At 39.7% G+C, this 22,760-nt stretch overlaps 1 protein-coding gene across 1 annotated transcript in view; it reads right to left on the reverse strand.

Moving 5' to 3' along the window:
* Window positions 1-22,760, reverse strand: part of LOC122797720 (CUB and sushi domain-containing protein 3) — a 5,249,173-nt gene that overhangs the window by 3,755,624 nt on the left and 1,470,789 nt on the right. Inside the window, exon 10 of the mRNA XM_044066251.1 lies at window positions 12,070-12,191. Within this exon, the coding sequence (XP_043922186.1) occupies window positions 12,070-12,191 (122 nt within the window). The remainder of the gene's footprint in view (window positions 1-12,069; window positions 12,192-22,760) is intronic.

Genomic DNA, 22,760 nt, shown 5'->3' on the forward strand with positions numbered 1-22,760 from the left:
GCCCTAAAGCCTATACAAGCTTAGCCATAACAATTCCCTGGCTATTTCTTCCCACAATATTTACTTCCCTGGACCCTTGTCTAGCAGAGCAACTGATGTGATCCTTGGGGTGAATTTCCTATCTCCCATCCAATCGTCAAGGTTTCTTTTGAAAAGGGCCAAAGAGGCACTCTGCTTGACATGTATGGACAGTCTATTCCAGAGTCTGGGGAGTCTCTGGGTCAGGAACCTATCTCTCCAGCATGTTTTTTTTCATTGAGATGACAAGGTTTAGATCCATGGAGCATATGGCTTTGAGGGATTGGGATTTCTTTAAGTGTAGCATGTCCAACAGCTCTGGGTCTGACATGGCCTTGTATGTCAAGCAGAGATCACCTCTGAGTAAGTGATATGCGACAGAGTATAGCTGGAGTTTTTTTAGATGGTCAACATAGGGCATCTGCTTTAGGCCTGTGATTCTTTTAGTGAGGTATTTCTGTAGCCTTTCCAGTTGTTGCAGATGTCTTGAGAGGTACATACCAAATGGGGCATTGTATTCTATAATGGGTCTAATGAGGGATGAGTTCAGTGGGACAATGACCTCCTTTTTTCTGGATGAAAAGCCCTTAGTGATGAGGTGCACCACATAGAAGGATTTCCTGACTGTTGTGGCAATGTGAATGTGGTTATCGAAGGTGAGACCACTGTCCACCTGTGACCCTAAGTTTCTTATCACACTTTCGGTGTTTAGTGTACTGCCACCTATGTGGTAATTCTTGGGTACATGTTTTTTTCCCAAAGGGGATAACTATACTTTTCTTGGTATTGAGCTTGAGGCCATGGCTCTGGCACCAGTCATCTGTTTCTGTAGGGCCCTTTTTCAGAATTTCCACATCATCTGGGGATTCAGTAATGGCTCCCAGTTTGCAGTCATCTGCAAATTTTGTTAGCCAGAGTCCCTTAGTGTTGGGCTGAACTTCAGAGAAGTAGATGCCAAACAAGAAAGGTTCCAGGACTGAACCTTGAGGTACTCCACTTGCCACTTGTCTGGAGCTGGATTTGGAGTTGGCTACTTTTACAGTGTGGGTTCTGTCAGTAAGCCAGTTGGCAACCCATCGAGTGATGTAGGGATTAATGCCCAGCTTAATAAGTTTATCTATGATTCCAGAGTGGGGGATGGTGTCAAAGGTATTGGTGAGGTCCAGAAAGGCTGTGTGGACCACCTTACCCTTGTCCACAGCTCTGGAGACTGATTCAAAGAAGTCGGTCAGGTTCAGGAGACAAGATCGGCCCTTCACGAACCTAAACTTGGTGGGGTCCAGTGTTTGAAGGTTGCCAATGTCTTTATTTATAAGTTCCATGATAATACATTCCATGGACTTGCAGATCAGGCTTGTCAGACTGATGGGGAGGTATTTCCCAGGATCCAAGGTGGATCCCTCCTTGTGGAGTGGGATAACTGTAGCTGTGCACCACTCATTGGGTGCAAAGCCTGAGGTGAGGCTATGATTAAACATGACACTTAGGTGAGGTGCCAGTTAATTTTGTAGTTCATGTAGTACACAGCCCGGGATGTCATCTGGTCCCATGGATGCTGTATTCTTAGCTTTGCAGAGCGCTTTTTTTACCTGTGTGGCCATTACTACCAGAATTTGGAAATCTTTTGGTATTGAGATGGGCCCTTTAGGGGGTGAGAGGGGGTAAACTTGGCACTGAATCTATCTGCCAAGATATTGGCAATATCCTTGAGATCAGTATATTTAATGCCATTCTGTTGTAGCTCAGAGCAGATCTGAGCATTGTCATTTAGATTCTTGACATAGCTATAGAATGCCTTGCGGTTGTCTTTGGAATCTTTAGCAGTTTTATTTTCATAACTCGCTTTAGAGGATTTTATGAGGGATCTCAGCTTCTTACTGAGGCTGGTAATGGAGTTTTTTGCATCCTGGGATTTTCTTCTTTTCTGCAACAGTTTCTTCCTTTTGTTGTAAAGTTTATTTATGGCAGGGGACCACCAGATTGGCTTCCTTTTTTTGGAGAAGCACATATTGGTTCTATTTGGGATGGCACGATCCATGCATGAGTGGATGTGCTCGTACAGTGCCTTAGTGTAGGATTCAGCAGTCAAACTTTCAGTTCCTGTCTGCATGGGTGTCATGAAGTTTGTCACCTCTGACTTGAGTACCATGAAGTTGGCTTTGGAGAAGTTTTTTATGAAGGTTTCCTTACTAGGTGGTGGGGGAGGGATGTGGATGTCAAGGGTGATTAACTTATGGTCAAACCTAACAAACAAGGGGGTGACCATAGGTGAGGATCATCAATTTCCCATGTTGCTGATGACCAGGTCTAGGATACTGGAGCCCCTGGTGAGACTATGGATAAGTTGATCCAGGGCATTGGAATTTATGAATTCCAAGAATCGTTGGGCAAAGGTGTTGGTACATGAGTAGTTTTCCCAGTTAATGGCAGGGTAGTTGAAATCACCCAGTGTTAGGGTGTTTGGTTGTATCTTAATATTTGCCAGTATGTTTAGAAAGGTGTAGTGAGAATCTTGGGGCATGGTGGGGGATCTGTAGCAAGCTGTAATTCGGATTGCAGTCTTACCTAGTGTTTGCTGCACCTGGAGAATTTCAGGCGCATTGTGTTGGGTAACTAGCCAGGTGGTGTGAATATCCTTGGTGAATATGGACACTCCTCTACCTTTAGTGTTTCAGTCCTGGTTTAGTGGCTGAAAAGTGTGGTAAAAGTTGTGGCCTGGTATTGCAGGGGTGCTCTCTGGAGTCTTGAACCAGGTCTCAGTTACTGCACAGATATTGATGTTCTCCATTTTTAGGAGTGCCTCGAGAGAGTGCATTTTGAGGTTTAGACTTATAGCACTGAGCAGCATTACCTTCAGATTTTACATGCTTGTACCTGTTATCGTATTTGTTTGTGTTTTGGGCAGATGGGAGAGCATTAATAAGGTCTCATAGAAGTATAACAGGTCTACCAGAGGGCATGTAGAATGTGTCATGGCACAGACCTAGAGGTTTGAGTTTGGCATCAACTTTTAGATAAGTTTGATTCAGTGCAAGCAATGATAGGTATTCCTCACATTTGAGTCATTTATTTAGGAGGTAAATACCTGGGTTGGGTTCCAAACAGGAGGTTGCTCACATATGTCCAGAAATGATGGTGGTGTAGTCAGAGATAGTACATAGGTTGGTTTGGAGACAGGCTCACAAGTATGTGTTTTTGGAAAGAGCTAGATGTTTTATTAATGACAAAGTTGCCAGAGTGCTGAGTGGCTTGGGTATGTTTGTGACTGGGCATAGGGATTTTAATGACAGAGACTTGATGTGGTATTGGAAAGATGGGTTTCACCTGAGTGAGATAGATTTGGATTTACTGAACATTCATATTGCTCAGTTGAGGAAGTGTGATGAAAGAGGGAGCAGCCTGTAGTTACAAGCTGGTGGACAAAGTAAGAGGAGTTCAGATCGAGCCCCTCTGCTGATCGCCCCATTGCTACTTATTAAGGTGGAGTTGGTTTGGTCAGTTATGAGGTGAGCATTGGTATGCGGCCCAGTAAATTAACAATGGTTACAGTGAGCGGAGGAATGTAACATTACTTGTATACAAGGGCATTTGATGGTGAGCCATTTTTGATGCTACTTACTAAAATTTATTTTTGTTATGTTATGACTCTAGTTGTATTTCATAATTATTTAATTAATGGTTCCCAATTGTGAATTAAGTGCAATCTGAATGTAAATAAACTGGTCACAATGTCATTTTGGTGTGTTTTTATATTTTGTTTGGACAATTTCTATTTTCTGCAACTGTATTAATTTATCATTCTTTTCACTGTTAATGACAGTCTGCATGCCGTAAACATAAACATTCTCTTGACCCATTTGTGTTTGATTAGAAAAATATGTATTACTTTTTAAAATTTTGTACTTCTCAGTTTCATTACAATCATCTAACACAAGCATAAAATTCATATGTTGCAAAGCATCAGACATACTGATACCAACAATACACAGTGAGTCTCATCTAAATGTAAATCCATTATTCATCAGTCATCTTTTATTAGGCAGGCCCATAACCTTAATTATTACTATGCCATTGTGATTATCTCGTCGCAACAAATATGCAGCATCAAGTTTTTATATTACACACACACACACACATATATATATATATATATATATATATATCTATATATATATAGGTTTACTATCAAAATGTTGAAATTCACATGGTCAACGTTCATAACACCAAATGTTCAAAATACCGAGAAAAATGTCTAAATTTAAATGGTCGAAAAACACCTGCAAACTAACACTAGTGTTTTTGCAGGGAGGTTGTGCCCCCTTGCGTCCACCATACCCCCTGCTACTTATATATTACAACTCCGAGATTGCACAACAATGCAGACAAGGAAAAATCCTTGCCCTGTTTGTAAGATAATGTTGACAGGTAATTTGCATGCACTTCCTGTCGACCAAATGAACTAATTAATATTCATGTGTCGACCATATGGGTCGATCATATGAACGTTAGACAAAATGAATTTCAACATTTTGATAGTAAACCATATATATATATATATATATATATATATATATATATATATATATATATACACACATGCATACATCTATATCTATCTATATATATATATATATATATATATATATATATATATATATATATATACACATTTTTATATATATATATATATATTTATATATATATATATATATATATATAGATATATACATACACACGTGTGAAATGCAAAGAATGTGAAGTATGTTGTCATCAAGGACTTTGTTAAATGAGGTTTGGAACAGACCCTTTTCTCCTGGGACATCTTCAAGTGGGGCTAGATACATTGATTAGCAGGAATTAAGAGAATAAGGGGAGGATGGGATGGAGGGATGGTTGGGAGGATATGAGGTAAGGATAGGGAGAGGCTTAGAGGGTTTGTCAAGTGTAACTGAGGTAGGAGTCAAACTTTTGGTGTGAACTTCCTTGTGCGAGCTTACGTCCAAGACGACCTGTAGCCTGGTTGGTGCAGGTAGGCCTTGGGTTAACAATGGTTGGTATGGAGGATTAATTTTAAGTGATGATTTTGTGGCACAACATTATGCTTCAGGTTTGCCTTGTGGTGTCACTGTGAGCTTGATGTACCAGAGCTTGGAGTTGAGTTTTTTTTTTGTTCTTTTCCCCTTGTCTTTTTCAGGCAGTAGGGGGATGTAGGTTTGTCCTCAATAGCAAACTGCATTGGTTGCACAGTAGGGAGGGTAGTATAGGATGTTGGACATTTTAATTTTCAAGGTTGTTTTGCATCTGGTAGTGTCTGCATTTTAAGCAGTTGATGAATGAGAAATGCCCTTGGTGATGTATAATGGTCAGTGAGAATTTGGATCATGCAAGTGTGGATTATTTACAGTTTTTTCTTTTACAGATCACTCTGAGTGCAGATGTGAACATGCAGAGTTGGTATTACTTGGGGACGGAAGATATTTGGACTTGACAGGTGAGAGAAGAAGCTGAGGAGGGTTTTGGCTGATGGAGCGGTATGAAAGGAGGTCACAGGTTGCCAGCAGTGCAGCCGAATATGGAGTTGTTGCTTTGTTGTGTTTTTCTTCCCTGCAGTCACAAGGTAATGTCTTATTTTGGTTTGATCATGTATGTGGAGCATTAGGGTTGAATTGTACACTGTTTTATGTGTAGTGGGAGTCTTCTTTGGAATGGATCAGATATTGCTGCAGACATCAGGGGTAGAGGATTAGCGGGTTGCACTGTGTAAGTTAGGCTTGTAAGCTATATGAGGGGGTTTTGATGGGAGGATTTAGCTTTGAGTTACTGCAGTTTCAGGTGACACTGGGTGGGGTTGATTCACTATATTCTGGATGGTAATAGCATGTCACAGACCTTGTGTGACCTGGTGGCATCAGGCATTCTCTTGTTAGTTTTTTTGGTATATTGTGTCGGTAGCGTTTTTGGGGTTGTACTGCTACCAGCCATGATGCTGGTTTAAGTGTATTATTGTTTATAATGGGTAGTTCGTATGATGGCAGCATTTTATTAAATGGAATTTAAAGAGATTTAAGAGCGGTATTACATTCATTGGACAGCAAAAACAAAAAACAAAAATGTCATTGGGCGGTAAACTGGGGTTGCAATGTGGCAGGATGTTATGCAATTTCCTCGGCATGGCTTCAGTGGCAGTGGGCTTAGTAGTGGGTCCAGTGGCTGGTAATGTTCTTGGTATCATTGCGAGGCTTCTATTGGTTTGGGTCGTAAGGATTAGTTAGATCATGCGCAGGAATTATGCTAGGTTATGAGTTTATAGTTTGCTACCTTAGCATAGGAAGGGGTACACCGAATGATGTATGGGCTAATGACCTAATGGTAGTTAAGGATAGAAGTTGTGGTCAGAAATAGCGGGAACAGCCTGGTCAGACTGTTGGGCAGAGAAGAGTGGCAGACTTGCCCTCTTCAGTTCCCCCTCTTGTGTTGGATGTGCAATTTAATAAGTTAGGAAGGAAAGTGAGCAGTTGCTCTGTTGAATAAGTTAATAAGCAAGCAGAGCTGCTTATTTTAATGGTGGTATAATTCAATGAATTGAAAGTGAGCGGGGTAATGCTGCCTTGTTAGTGCAAGGATAAGTGAACAAGTGGGGGATGTTGCTTATCAAGGGTTTGTGGTTACGTTGTCCTTAAGGTTATTTTATATTTTCTTTCATGGATGTTATCTCCTGTGTCATGTTTTGGTTGAAATTTGTAACTATTGGTTATCAGTCATGTTTATGGAAGTTTGATAAAAGTCCTCAAATGTCAATCGGTGTTGTGTGTTTATTGAAGTGGACCAGGACAATAAGCTGACATCACTTTTCTGTGGAATATGGAGTGATAATCTATTGATAATCAGATAATTATCAATGCTGTTTTAAACAGTATTCAGCACACTGTGATCATCTGGCACTGTACACTATTCATATGTCAAAGTGGATGCAGGAAATAAATGAGCTCCTTTAAGTCCATCAGGGTACAACCCTGTGGTCAGCAGATCCTGTTGTATGGAATCACAAACTTTACTAACTTCCACATGGTCAAAACAGAATCAGTCTTGTAATAAAGCTTGTTAAAAAATAGCATTCACACTTATAATGTTTCTGTGAGGGAAATTGATTCCCTACTCACGTTTGAAGGTATAGTCATCATGCAGCTAGATTTTCTATACCCATCTGTTTGTTCAGCCCAAACCTTTTACCATATTTGTGTAACAATCAGTCTTGTAATGAGCATTGTGAAATATCGCATCCACAACTGGGATGTCTTTGTTGATGAAAATTGTTATTTTGCTTCCTGTAGTGATTGCATTCATAGGAAAACAGAAATTAAATATCCTGCATCCAACTGTTTTCTGATTTCAGTCTTTCCACTACATTTCCATAGCACTGTGTAAGTGAAAATTTTCATTTTGCAGAACTTTATACCACAGTCTTTTTCGAGAATCCCAGCATTATTTACAAGTACATAAACTATTTCCATGGACTCTTTGATGTTCCTTAGAACATTAGCCTTGCAAAGTGAGGTTGCTGCTTCTGTAAACTTCTTTGCTGATGTTCTGTTCCGAAGTCTACTTATATGTAAGCTTTCATTTATGAAACAGTGCTAACTGCTGATCAGGGATTATATGTGACCTAAGAATCTCGTTTTTGCGATTGCATAAGCTTTAGTGATATACGTGTTACCATTGTTATTTTCTTATTCAGATAGCCATAGAAAGATGACCTCAACGATATTGTAGAAAATAATATGTGGCAGTGCTTATCTTTCACTTTATTGAAGACAGTCACTAGTTCTCTGCTTGGTTTTAAACATGTTTATGATCTCAGATTGTCTAGGCCAAAATTCTGAAGAGCAGTAGCTATATCCTTAGGTCACTAAATATTTTTCAATGTATAATCCTCTGGAGCAATATGCTATTATACCACCCAAATGGCAGGTTATGGGCATGGACAGCTTATATTTCTGAGGAAAATGTATGCTTTCCCTAAGTAAATGACTGACTGACGACTGAAATTTCACCTGGATTTGGTAGTTTATCTGTCATTTGCTGTCTTCCCATGACCATGAAATGTAGTTATCCTTTCTGGATGCTGGATTTTATCTGTTAAGTTTCCTAATGGTGTTGTAACCTCCTTTGTAATTTCATCCATTTTGTTGGAAGTCCTTACAACATATAAACCACATATTAATGAATCCGGTTGTGCTTATCTAAATGGATTAGCAAACATTGTGGCCTATAATATTTTGAATTAATCTGGTCTATTTTATGTATATATATATATATATATATATATATATATATATATATATATATATATAAAAATCAGATATACATTTTGTGATCACCTAGTTCTCCTATACTATCTGCCTAAACATATACTAGCACTTCAAAACCTGCATACAGATTTTATCTTGTGAGTTACTTGATCATGTCTCTTCCAGTGGTATGTATATATCTATATCTATTTATATATCTATATATCTATATATCTATATATATATATATATATATATATATATATATATATGTGTGTGTGTGTGTGTGTGTGTATGTATGTGTGTGTGTGTTCTCTTAATAAATATGACTGAATTTCAAGAACTGCTTTGCTGTTGTTGTTCTATTTCTACTAGAAACATTCCTTTTGAAAAGACATTTCATTGTGTAACTTAAGACTGTTTTAGCCTTCGTAAGTCTGAATTCAGAGGTCGCTTTCAGTTTCATCAGTGTTGTGCCTAGCACCATTCTGTCAGTGCATTATTATTACACTGAGGAACACGGGTTCAATATTTTTAAAGGTCTAAACCTCTTTCTCTAAAATTCATATGTTTGTATGGGAGTGCATTTGCATCTCATTGTTGACATTCTTCTGATTTCATTTTAGGATTACACCAGTGTGATTAGTTTCATCCAAGACTTTTAGAACATATCATATTTCATTGGCCATGCTAAATCATCAGTGATGAGTTTATGGGGTTACCTCAAAGACATGTACCTCCGCCATTTAACTGTCAATTACCTGGAGTGTTTAGTTTCTACCGTAACATTGCAGCAAACAGGAACAATAACACTATTGAAAGTAACATGGGATGGGCATTGTAATAATGTTACAATGCCCACCTTATGCTATTTTATGTAGTGTTAGTCTTCCTTCACAAACCTATTTTATCACTTCAAATATTTCTCTTGCTCATCACTTCAACCTTATATAAATTAGGAAACTTGAAAAATATAGTTAGCTTTCATTACCATTAAAGTACTATTACATTTCTCTAAGGTTCTCTATTCTACAGTTAAAAATTTCAGTTCACCAAAACCTACTCACAGACCTTATTATTCATCTTAATAAAATACTTCCATTAATTTTCTTTTTACCACTATTCTTGAACTCTCAGGTGATATTTACCCCAGCACCAGTCCCCTATTCTCAGACACAAACTCCTCCATACCCCTCTCTCCTAGTAGCACCTCTTCCATTTCTCATTCCCCTAATGGCACACTGAAAGTTGCAGTGTTGTTGTTCTCAATATCTCCTACAAGATCCCTGAATTAAATGCTTAGGGTGCCACCCACATTAGTAATGTCAGTGGTCTCACTGAAACCTAGCTTATACCTCTTATTAATGATACTACTTTTGACTTTCCAGGTTATAATATCATTAGAGCTGATCATGAAAACAAAACAGGAAAAAATAGGTTTTTGATGTAGTTCTTATCCTATCATCTTACATTACTATTATGCAATACCCATATAAAATACTTTACTTATCTGAGGCTGATATCTTAGTCAGTCAAATAAAACTTAAAACAGGTCTTGCTGCTCTTTACATTCCTCCAGACTATAACTTCCTGGATATCATCTGATATCAACCAATCAGCTCCTCATCTCAATGACTATGACAGTGACTGGAACATAATCAGTCCCAACTACTCTCAGAATTCAATTATCTTGTTTGGTTATACATGGTTAGTCAACTCTCCTACTAGACTGATAAAGTTACTACACTTGTCTAGAGTCTAACCAACTTTCTAGATAAAATAACAGAAGGTTGTACCCACCCAGATAAGTTAAGTGATTAGCATCCCACTTTGGCCATTATACAGTGAGCCAACAAACATAAATCTCCCTATGTACCAAGAGTACAGTTTCATTCTCTCTTCTTGACCCTGAGTCTCACTCCATCTTATATTGTCCTGTCTTCTCAACTCTTCCCTTCATTTTCCCACCTTTCTTGCCATATTCTTTCTTTTTTCTTATCAATCCTCACCTCTTTCTCCTTTCTTTCCTCACCCTTTACTCCCTCTCTCACTTCCCAATTCCTTTCTCTACTGTCTACCCCTTACTCTTTTCTCCTTCCACTTCCTTCTACCTATACTCAATCATCTACTCCTGTTCTTCTCCCTCTCCTTCTAACCTTATCTCTTCTTATTTGTTCACCCGCTTTCCTCCTTTCACCTTACTCATATCATGTACAGTCCTTTCTCCCACACATCATGTACTCTTTCAATTCCAATCTATCCTCACTTGCAATATACCTATCGTTTTTTAGAAAATTGTTAATAATAAAACATATTTACAATATATAATAATATACTTCTCTTGATATCCCTTACTTAATCCTTGATTTATCTATAAAACATCTTCCTTTCTCTTCAAAATGTATATTATTGTTTATATCTGATTCTAATATCGTTTACACCACTTGCAAATATATACATTATTTTTTCACTGCATTTAATTAGATTTTTTTACTTTTGCAAACCAATTGCTATTTGCATTTCTCATGTATTTACTGCAATATACAATATTTAACTACTGGAGCTTTTCTTTGATTTCTACTGAAATTGGGTCTTGTGTGACCCAGTCAGACAACCTTAGGTAAATAAATATATAAAAGTGAACAGGCAGTTGTGTCTTTAAATCCCATGCATTCCATTATGATCGTAGTAACTTATATTCAGGCTGCTAAGTCCCATACATGTTTGCAAAGAATGTAAGCATTTCTCAGGTGTTTAGTAATGGCTTTTCTTCTGGTTCTTGACACAAGTGAATCATGGTAATAATACCCACTGCAAAAAATGCTTGTAGTTTCATAATTAAATGCAAAATTTTATTTACTCCCTAATCAGCCACTATAAGATATGATAATTATATATTGTTTTGCAATGTTGCTTCTAAACAAATATTTAAAAGAACATACTCACTGAAATATTGAATGTATACATTTTCAGTCTAATTTTCAACAGTTTAAATGCAGATGTGTGTACTTTTACTTTTTACATATGTTGCATATGGCAATTGTTCCATAAAATTTAGGATCATAATATGATGAAGGCTCTTTTACCCACCTGGCTTAATGTTTATAAGTGGCAGGGTTCTCAATTCATACAAGATAGAAACGTAATGAAGATATAGGAATATATCTTGTATATCTTATATTCTATAGGAATTATTATTATTATTTTTAATAATTTTATATGATATAATTTCTTCTCAGTGTCTATAACCAGATACAACATCAGTTACTAGGCTGGCTCTATGTTATTTTTAGCATATTTTAAGTAGTCATCTGAGTGAATAAATTATTGCTTTATTACATTTAGTTTTAGCATAGCTGTAAATATGCAGAATCCTCTTACCAAAAAGAGAATATATGAAACAGGCAACAGCATAAGTAAAACAATGATGTTTTTGGATGCTAATTATCTGGTTTAAATAAGGTAGTCTAAATTGTATACCTTTCATTCAGACCTTTTGTAGAAAAATGTAAAACACTGACAATGGAAAATACAAAAAAAAAAAAAAAGAAACACACGTTTTAGCAGTATGTGAGAATTCATATTTTCTTTTCATATAGAGAAAACAGTTATGTGAAGTATCAAAGACAATACTATAAAATGAAGAAATTAGAACAAATATTCTTGATATTACATTACTAAAACACATCTTGTTCACAATTTTGATATACACTTAATTACATACGTGCAATTTAATTATCACTTTAGAAGTGCACTTGCTTACTTTATGTGGATTCTCAGTTGTAATTATCCAAACACATTGTGCATTGCTGTCATACTGGAAAGGGAAATTAGGTGAAGCAAATGTTCCACTTGGACCATGAAGATTCGATCCACATGTTTTTACTGAAAGAAGAAGAATGCATTAAATTTAGAACAATCATTATCTGGCAATCACTGTTTTGAAAAATCATCTCAAAAATGACTGACGCATTAAAATGAAAATGTGTATCTATATACATGTATGAATGTATGGTTGTGTGCTTGGTGTCTGTGTGTATGTATGTGTGTGCGTGTTCATGTATGATGGTGAGTAGCTGTAGATACATACTAGAAAGGCTCACCCAGACTGTTACAGTTTTCTGTGAGGGAAAGGTTAGTTTGCTTTTATTTGTTGTATTTTGTATTACTTTATTGCTTTTTTTTATTTGTATACTGTGATTTGTTTTCTTTACATTGTGTTTTACTTGTATTCTACTTTATCTGCATATTAAAACTTGAAAAGAGACAACAGCTCTGTCTCTTGTGAGTCAGACAGAAATTATTTCCCAGCCTCCCACCCGGTTACTGTTGTGTTCTTAAACACCACTGTCTTTCTAGTTGCCTACCCTTTTGTTAATTTGACCATATATCTCATTTCCTCTCTGCTTTTACTGGCTGGTGTGAGTAAGCACAAAATTATCATTTTGTGAAATCACTCCCCTTCAACTATTTAAATGTATTGGTCATACTACTGCATTCCATAGTACCAGAATACAAAACTGAACAACACCTTTCAATCTATCTTGCTGTTTTAAAAATAGTGACTCTCCACTAAAACCTAACATTTTAGACAGGTAAAACTTAAGTTACCTACTTTCACATCTAACTCCTCTACTGCACACTGCAGTGTTTAGGAAAAAAACATTTTTTTCATCTTACCTTTAAGCATCTATTGCAATACCACCAGTTATTGGAGAGCCCACATTCTGCCTCTCAGTAGTAATCTTGAGATTAGTGCTTCTGTTTTCTCCTATTGAGAGAAGGAGTGCATTTACATTATTTCCTGGAGACCGATCACCAGAAAACTTAATAACTGCTTTATAGGTGACATCTTGGAATCTGTGCTTATATTCTGATCCTGGTGAGAGTAGGAACAGAGTGCATTGATTCTGGACTCTTTCTGGATGTACCTGATTGGTCTGCTTGCTATTTGAGGCATCTACCAGAAAAAGGCTACAAGCCTGCAAACCTCTGCATCATCTAGGACAAGACTGTGGATCACCAAGCCGTGGCTTGCTTCTCTTCATGGGTTTTGTGCTAACATTTTGCTTCTGGTGAGAGAAGACGCAAAGGTGTATTGTATCCCAACAGAGGGAAGCTGTGCTGAGACCAGTATTAGTAGTAGCCAGGCAGTAGCCATTAATGCGACTCCCCTCTTTTCATCATTATTGACATGCTAATTCTTTATTTTTCAGTAAGTATTGCTTAATTTCTTTCTAACTTCAGAATATCTGCCTAAATACTTCATCCTTAAAATTTCAGGGTCTATGTATTAGTTTCCCCTCAAGTGCTTGGCAGTGCTCTGTACAGACTCAGACACATTGAGTGACATTTTTCTTGTAAAAGGACTATATAAAGAAACACCTCCAGTACTTAGTAATAATGCCTATCCCGCCTGGCATGTTTAAAGGTCAGTTCCCTGTGCTTTCTCCTATTAACCTGGTGGACTTAGGCATTCTGAGGCAGTGTAGCAACTACCTTATGTACACAGATAACCCTGTCTTCTTACCTTCCAACACTCGAACTTGTGAGAAATGCACTTATATATCCAAACTAGAAGCCATGCACTCTCAAGCCAAGAGCGGAATAGCTGGTCAAGAGGAGAAGGTCAACACCTGCACCACACCATTTGCAACACATAGCCCTCCAGAACATCCACCATCATAGCTCTCATATAAAAACACAAACCACACACCCAGTATCGCGGAGGCTCTCACTAGAAATCTACCCATACAGCAGAGACTTCAAAGGCAGAAACGCACTCAACCACCACAATACAGCACAAACCACAAGACACACAGCTCACCTACACAGTGCACCCTTCAACCTAAGCCCCTAAGGCAAAACAGCTTGCCCAATACAATAATCATAGGTGCCTTAATTGTGAGGCACACTGATGTCCCACTCACTAGGTTGAATAAGGAGAAGGTAACAGTCAGCTGTATCAGTTGCCAGAATCTGACACATAACACACGCACTTATGTTACTCCACAACAAGTACACGTATGACTCTGTCACTGTCCATGTCGGTGTGAATGACCTGAGATGCACCCAACTGGACTACATGAAGAGAGACATGGAGGAGCTCTCAGATTATGTGGCTCAGGCAGGTATGACCCTAGCCCTGAGCAGCATCCAATCATCACCCAGAATGATACCGCAGTACAAGCAGAAAATGATTGACTTCAACAATTGGCTAAGTTTCTGGTGTCATTCTAAGGAGATCCAGTATCTGTCTGCTTGGGATGACATGACTGACAAACCTCAATGCTTTGCCAGGGATGGCCTATATCTGTCAACCCTGAGTTTCTGGATACTGGCTAAAACTCTTGCCATCCCTATAGTGCCTTTTTTAAGCAAGCAATGTTCCAAAGATCAAATTACCACCATGACAGCTATAAATATATGCAATCTGAGGGTCATGCTGCTCAATTTTAGAAGTCTAAATCTCAAGATGCACTTACTTGAAGCACTCCTAAAATGGAGAACATCGATATCTGTGCTGTAACGGAGACCTGGTTTAAAGCAGCAGAAAACACCCCTGCACTACCAGGCTATAACTCATTCCACACCTTTTGGCCCCAGAACATGGACTGAAGCTCCAAAGATGGTGGTGTCTCCATATTCGTAAAGGATATACACACCTCCAGATTAGTAGCCCAGCATAACACATCTGAGATACTTCAGGTACAACTAACATTAGGTAAGATGGTGATTCAGGTCATAGCCTGCTATAGGACCCCAACCATGTCCCAAAACTCTCACTCCACATTCCTAAGTACCCTGGAAACTATTAGGGTCCAACTCAGCACTCTCATACTAGGTGACTAAAACTACCCCTCCATCAACTGGGAAAACTACTCATGCACCAATACACTGACCCAACGCTTCCTGGAATTTGTCATTTCCAATGCCTTGGACCAGCTCATTCATACCCCCACTAGAGGAAGCAACATCCTTGATCTGGTTATTACTAACATGGGCAACCATTACTCTACACCAATAGTCAATTCCTCCCTTGTTAGAGCCAACCACAACCTAATCATCATGGAAATCCACATCTCACCCACACCCCCCGTAAAGGTAACTACCATGAAAAACTTCTCCAAAGCTGACTTTCAGCTCCTAAAAACAGAAGTGGCTAACTTCACAGCACCCATGTCAATGGAAAATAGATGCATGACTGCCGAATCATACACCAATGCACTGTATGAACATGTACATAAATGCATGGAACTAGCCATACCCAACATAACCAAGATGCTCTCCTCCAACAAAAGGTCCCTTGGTGGGACCTGGTGGTCCCTGCCATTAGAAAATTCTATAATAGAAGGAAGAAATTGTTGCAGAAAAAGGTGAAGTCCCAAGACAGGAAAAACTCCCTTATTAGCCTCAACAAGAAGTTGAGATCCCTCATCAAAACCTCTAAAGCCAGCTATGAAGGCAGAATTGCACCAGACACTAAAAGCAACCACAAAGCCTTCTATAGTTATATCAAGAATCTACATGGCATTACCCAGGTTTCCCCTGAGTTACTGCACAATGGTATCACCTTTATTGAGCCAACAGATATTGCCAACATACTGGCTGACAGATTCATTGACAGCTTTAGCCCTCTCACCTCCCCAAAGGACCAATCACAATACCAGAGAAATGTCAGGCACCCAGCATTATTGCAGCACAGGTTAAAGCTGCATTGTCCAAGGCCAAGAATACAGATTCCATGGGACCTGACAATTTCCCTGGATATGCTCTATGTGAACTACAAATAAGTGGCACCACAGCCCATAAGGCATAACTACATACCCAACACTCTAGTTATAGGTGACTCTATAGTCAGGCACACTGATGCTCCACTCACCAGGCTAAACAAGGAGAAAGTTACTGTCAGCTGCCTGTCAGGTGCCAGGATCGCAACATAATGCACCCACTCAGGTCACTCCACAACAAGTACAAATATGACTCTGTCATTGTCCATGTTGGTGTGAATAACCTGAGACATTCCTCCCTGGACTACATGAAAAGAAACATGGAAGAGTTCTCTGATCTTGTAGACCAGGAGGGTATGACCCTAGCCCTGAGTAGCATCCTCCCATCACCAGGAATGCTATCACAGTACAAGGACAAAATTATTGACTTCAACAATTGGCTAAGCTTCTGGTGTCATTCTAAGGGGATCCAGTATCTGTCTGCCTGGGATGACATGACTGACAGACCACGATGCTTTACCAGAGATGGCCTGCACCTGTCACCCTTGGGATTAAGGATACTGGCAAAGGCTCTTTCCACCCCTATAGTGCCTTTTCTAGGCAAGGTTCACATGACAAATTCACCACCATAACCGGTACAAGCAAGCAAAATCTGAGGGTACTGTTACATATTGCTAGATATCTAAACCTCAAAATGCATTCACTCAAGGCACTCCTTAAAATGGAGAACATTGACATCTGTGAAGTGACAGAGACCTGGTTCACTGCTCCAGAGACCTCCCCTGCATTACCAGGCTATAATTCATACCACACCTTTCGGCCACCTAACCTGGACCGAAACACTAAAAGTGGAGGCATGTCCATATTCCTTAAGGATATCCACACCTCCAGGCTAGTTGCTCAGCATAATACATCCAAGATTATCCAAGTGCAACTAACTCTGAGCAAGACCCACTCCTCATTTCTTGATACACTGGAAAATATTAGGGTACAACCCAACACCTTAATAATGGGCAATTTCAACTACCCCACCATTAACTAGGAAAACTACTCGTGTACCAACTCTTTTGCTCAATGTTTTCTGGAATTCATAAATTCCAACGCCTTGGATCAACTTATCCACACCCCCACCAGGGACAGCAATATCCTAGACCTGGTTATTACCAACATGAGTGACCGGTGTTCCACACCAGAGGTCAATTCCTTGTTGGTCAGATCCGACCACAAGCTAATCACCCTAGACATCCATATCCCTCCCCCACGCCCCATCCCTCATTAGGGAAACCACCGTAAAAAATTTCTCCAAAGCCAACTTCATGCTTCTTAAGACAGAAGTGGCAAACTTCCCGACACCCATGCAGACTGATAATAGAGGTACGACTGCTAAATCCTACACAAATACACTTTATAAGCACTTACATGAGTGCATGGATCATGCTATCCCAAACAGAACCAAGATGCTATCCACCAAATAAAGGAAGCCAATCTGGTGGTCCCCTGCCATAAACCAACTCTACAACAGAAGAAAGAAACTGTTGCAAAAAAAAAAAAAAAAAAAGAGTAAAATCCCATGATTGGAGGAACTCCCTGGTCAGCCTGAGTAAGAAGCTGAGATCCTTCATAAAATCCTCCAAAGCTAGTTTTGAAAACAAAATCACCACTGATCCTAAAGACAGCCACAAAGCATTCTATAGCTATGTCAAGAATCACAATGGCAACACTCAGATCTGCTCTGAGTTACAGCACCATGGCACTAAATATACAGAACCAACTGATATTGCCAACATCCTGGCAGATAGGTTCAGTGCTAACTTTACCCCTCTCACCCCATAAAGGGTCCACCTCTATACCAGAAGAATGCAAAGTTCCTGTAATCCCGGCTGCACAGGTAAAATGCATACTCTCCAAAGCCAAGAACATGGCACCCATGGGACCTGACAACATCCCAGGCTGCGTTCTACTCAAACTACAGAATGAACTGGCATCTCACCTAAGCACAATGTTCAATCATAGCCTCACCTCAGGCTTTGTGCCCACTGAATGGTGCGTAGCAACAGTTATCCCACTCCACAAAGGTGGACTCACCACGGACCCCGGGAATTACCACCCCATTAGCCTAATGAGCCTGGTCTCCAAGGCCATGGAACATATCATCATGGAACTTATAAACAAAGACATTGGTAATCTCCAAACTCTTGACCCCACCCAGTTCAGGTGTGTAAAAGGCAGATCATGTCTACTAAACCTGATAGACTTCTTTGAAGCGGTCACCAAAGCTGTGAATGAGGGTAAGGTGGTTCACACAGCCTGTCTAGATCTCACCAAAGATTTTGACATCATCCCCCACTCTGGAATTATAGATAAACTCACTAAACTAGGTATAAATTCCTATGTCACAAGATGGGTTGCCAACTGGCTCACTGACAAAACCCACACTGTGAAAGTAGCAGACTCCAAATCCGACTTCAGACCAGTGACACGTGGAGTACCACAGGGTTCAGTCCTGGGTCCTCTCCTGTTTGGTATCTACTTTTCTGAAGTACAGGCTAACACAGAAGGTCTTTGGCTAATGAAGTTCGCAGATGACTGCAAACTAGGAGACATAATCAAAGCTCCTGACGATGCGGACATCCTCAAAAGGGCCTAACTGAGACAGATGCCTGGTGTCATCCCCTTTGGTAAAAACTCTGTACCCATGAGCTACCACATATGTGGTAGTGTACTTAACACTGAAAGTGTGATAAGAGACCTTTTGACACAGGTGGACTATAGTTTATCCTTTGATAATCACATCACCACAGTAGTCACACAGTCAGGAAATCTTTCTATGTGGTATACCTCATCACTAAAGGTTTCTCATTCAGGAAAAAAGAGGTCATTGTTCCCCTCTACTTGTCACTCATTAGACCCATTATAGAGTACAACGCTCCTTTTGGTATGTACCTCACAAGACATCTACAACAACTGGAAAGGCCGCAGCAATATTTCACAAAGAGGATTAATGGCCTCAAACAGATGCCCTACACAGACCGTCTCAAAAAACTCCAGCTTTACTCCATTGCATATTGCCTAGTCAGAGGCGATCTCTGCCTAACATACAAAAATACGCCAAACCCAGAGCTGTTGGACATGCTCCACTTAAAGAAATCCCAATCCCTCCGAGCTACACACTCTAGGGACCTAAACATTGTCACCACAATACACAGAACATGCTGGAGGGATAGATTCCTGTCCCAGAGACTTTCCATACTCTGTAACAGACTACTTATCTATACCAAACAAAGCTCCTCATTAGCACTCTTCAAGAAAAATCTTGATGATTGGATGGGAAATAGGAAATTCACCCCGGGGATCACATCTGTGTCTCTGCTGGACAGTGACGCAGGAAAATAATTTTCTTGGGTGGCGAAAGCCAGGGTACCTTTTTGGCTACGTTTACATAGGCCTTAGGGCTAATAGCCTAGTACCTACCTATGAACATCTGTGTGCCCTGTTCAATTACAGCCTCACCTCAGGCTTTCTCCCTACTGAATGTTGCACTGCTACAGTCATCCCTCTCCATAAAGGGGGAGCGACTACAGACCCTAGGAATTATTGCCCCATTAGCCTAATGAGTCTGATATGTAAAACTATGGCGCGCATCATCATGGACCTAATTAACAAGGATCTAGGGAATCTCCAAACTCTAGATCCCACTCAGTTTGGTTTTGTGAAAAGTAGATCATGCCTGCTCAACCTGGTTGACTTCTTTGAGTCAGTCACCACAGCTGTGGATGAGGGCAAGGCACAGCCTACCTCAATCTGACCACGGCCTTTGATACCATTCCCCACTCAGGAATTATTGACAAAATCACCAATCTAGGCATCAACCCCTATATCACTAGGTGGGTTGCAAATTGGCTCACAGATAGAACCCACAGTGTGAAAGTAGTGGACTCCAAGTCAGACTGCTGAGCAGTCATGAGTGGAGTCCCACAGGGATCGGTCCTGGGTCCTCTCCTGTTTGGCATCTACTTCTCAGAAGTCCAGACCAACACAGAGGGATTCTGGCTGACCAAGTTCACAGACAGCTGCAAGCTGGGAGCTATTATTAACTCCCCAAGTGATGAAGACATCCTATAGAAATGCTTCATTGAGACCAGTGACTGGTGTTGAAACCATGGCCTTAAGCTTAATGCCAAAAAATGTTTTGTCATCCCCTTTGGGAAAAACTCAGTTCCCACTAATTATCACATTGATGGGAGCCCACCGAACACTGAAGTCATTATAAGAGATCTGAACACAGGTTAACAGCATCCTCTCCTTTGACCACCACATTGTCACTGAGGTCAGAAAGTCCTTCTATGTGGCACATATCATTACCAAGGGTTTTTCATCCAGAAAGAAAGAGGTCATCATTTCTCTCTACTCTTCCCTCATTAGGGCATATAATGATCCATTTGGCATGTACCTCACTAGACACATGCAACAGCTGGAAAGGCCATAAAAGTACCTCATGAAGAGGATCCTAGGCCTTAATCATAAGTCCTACATGTACAGACTCAAAAAACTCCAGCTATTATCGGTCTCATATTGTCTACTAAGAGACAATCTCTGCTTGACTTACAAAGCCATGTCTGACCCAGCTCTGTTAGAAATGCTACATCTAAAGAAATCCCAATCCCTCTGTACCACACGCTCCAGTGACCTCAACCTCATTACCACAAGCAACAGAACATGCTGGAGGGACAGGTTCATAATCCAGAGACTGCCCATGCTCTGAAATAGACTTCCCATATATGTCAAGCAGAGCACTTCACTGGCCCTCTTCAAGAGAAATTTTGATGAGTGGATGGGAAATAGAAAGTTCACCCATGGGATTACTCCAGTGGCTGTATTTGATAGAGACAGGGAAACTAACTTTGGATGGCACAATGCCAGGGCACTTCTATCGGCTAGGCTTGTAAAGGCTCCAGGACCATTAGTCTAGTATGCACCTATGAACCTATACATATATATATCTATTGATCTAGCTATCTATACACACACGCACACACACACACACAGACACACACACACACACACACACACACACACACACACACACACACATACACACACACGCACACTCACATATATACATTATATACAGACACACATACACATATTTATTTTATTTATGGATTAACATTTGTTAACCAGGTTAGTCCAGGTAAGCCAGGGGCTCATTTTCATTGGAGACGAGAGGAGAAAAGCTCCAGAAATAATACAAATATAATATTTACAAAATATTAATGTAGGGTTGCAGAAATATAGTACAAGTCAAAAAAATTGTGCACAGCAGTACAATGCATAAGTAAAATAACAATTAACAAGTACGTTGTTGTATCTTTCGGCTTTTCCAGGTTAGGGGGTCGCCACAGCGGAACTCCGGTCTGCTAATGATTGGCAGTAGATTTTTACGTACCGAGTTGCCAGCCCTGACGTACAACCTTCAACGAAGGTGCGCCCATTCACGCATATCTCCACACAGAAGGCGCTTTAGCTGAGAATCGAACAGGACAACGTCTTACTGTGAGGTGACAATGCTACCGCAGCACCACCACCGCAGTAGTAGTTCCAAAATTTGAGAAAACAGTATTTAGCATAGGCCAAATAACAATAAAAATGTTTAGAGAATATTACATGAAGGAGTGCAGTATGAATACAGTTTGCTAGGAGTACAATATGAATACAGTTTGCTAGGAGTCAGTATGAATACAGTTTGCTAGGAGTACAGCATGAATACAGTTTGCTAGGAATACAGTATGAATACAATTTGCTAGCAGTACAACATGAATACAGTTTGCTAGAAGTACAGTATGAATACAGTTTGCTAGGAGTACAGTATGAATACAGTTTGCTTGGAGTCAGTATGAATACAGTTTGCTAGGAGTACAGTATGAATACAGTTTGCTAGGAGTACAACATGAATACAGTTTGCGAGGAATACAGTATGACTACAGTTTGCTAGGAGTCAGTATGAATACAGTTTGCTATGAATACAGTTTGCTAGGAGTACAGCAGGAATACAGTTTGCTAGGAGTACAGTATGAATACAGTTTGTTAGAGCAAGTACAAGGAGGAAAAAGTGTTGATGTGGAAAAGCAGATACGATGAGAAGAAAGGAGACTTGTTCAGGTGGGGGGGTTTAACAAGGGCATGACCAAATTGTCAGGAGGAAAAGTGTAAGTTCTTTCTTAAACAGGTATTTATAAATACACACACAATTAAATATATAATTATTACCACTGATTTCAAGCAAATGTAATATTTATTATGCAGTACCATAAACATACCGAGAGAAGTCCCTGGTACTTTGGCTAACACCCTGTAAGGACAACAATACTTTTGAAATTAGCTACATAACCTATTTGTACACACACACACAGGCAAATGGACACACACACACACACACACACACACACACACACACACACACACACACACACACACACACACACACAAAAGCGCTAGGAAGCGCACACACACAGGTGCACAGAAACAGACACAAACACACTCACTCAGATGTTCTAGTCTAAGTATATTGCTTACATTGATTAATATATAAGTAATCTTAATTTTTTTTAAAGAAACCCTTTCATGTTTATTTCAGTAATATGAGCTAATACAAGGGATGTTATGTGTGAAGTTTCACAGTACAGAACTATTTTTAAACGTAAGTTTATCCCTTAAATGTTTACAT

Source organism: Protopterus annectens, chromosome 3.part1, assembly GCF_019279795.1.
Source record: "Protopterus annectens isolate FY-2018-M chromosome 3.part1, PAN1.0, whole genome shotgun sequence".
In the NCBI taxonomy this organism is placed as follows: Eukaryota; Metazoa; Chordata; order Ceratodontiformes; family Protopteridae; genus Protopterus; species Protopterus annectens.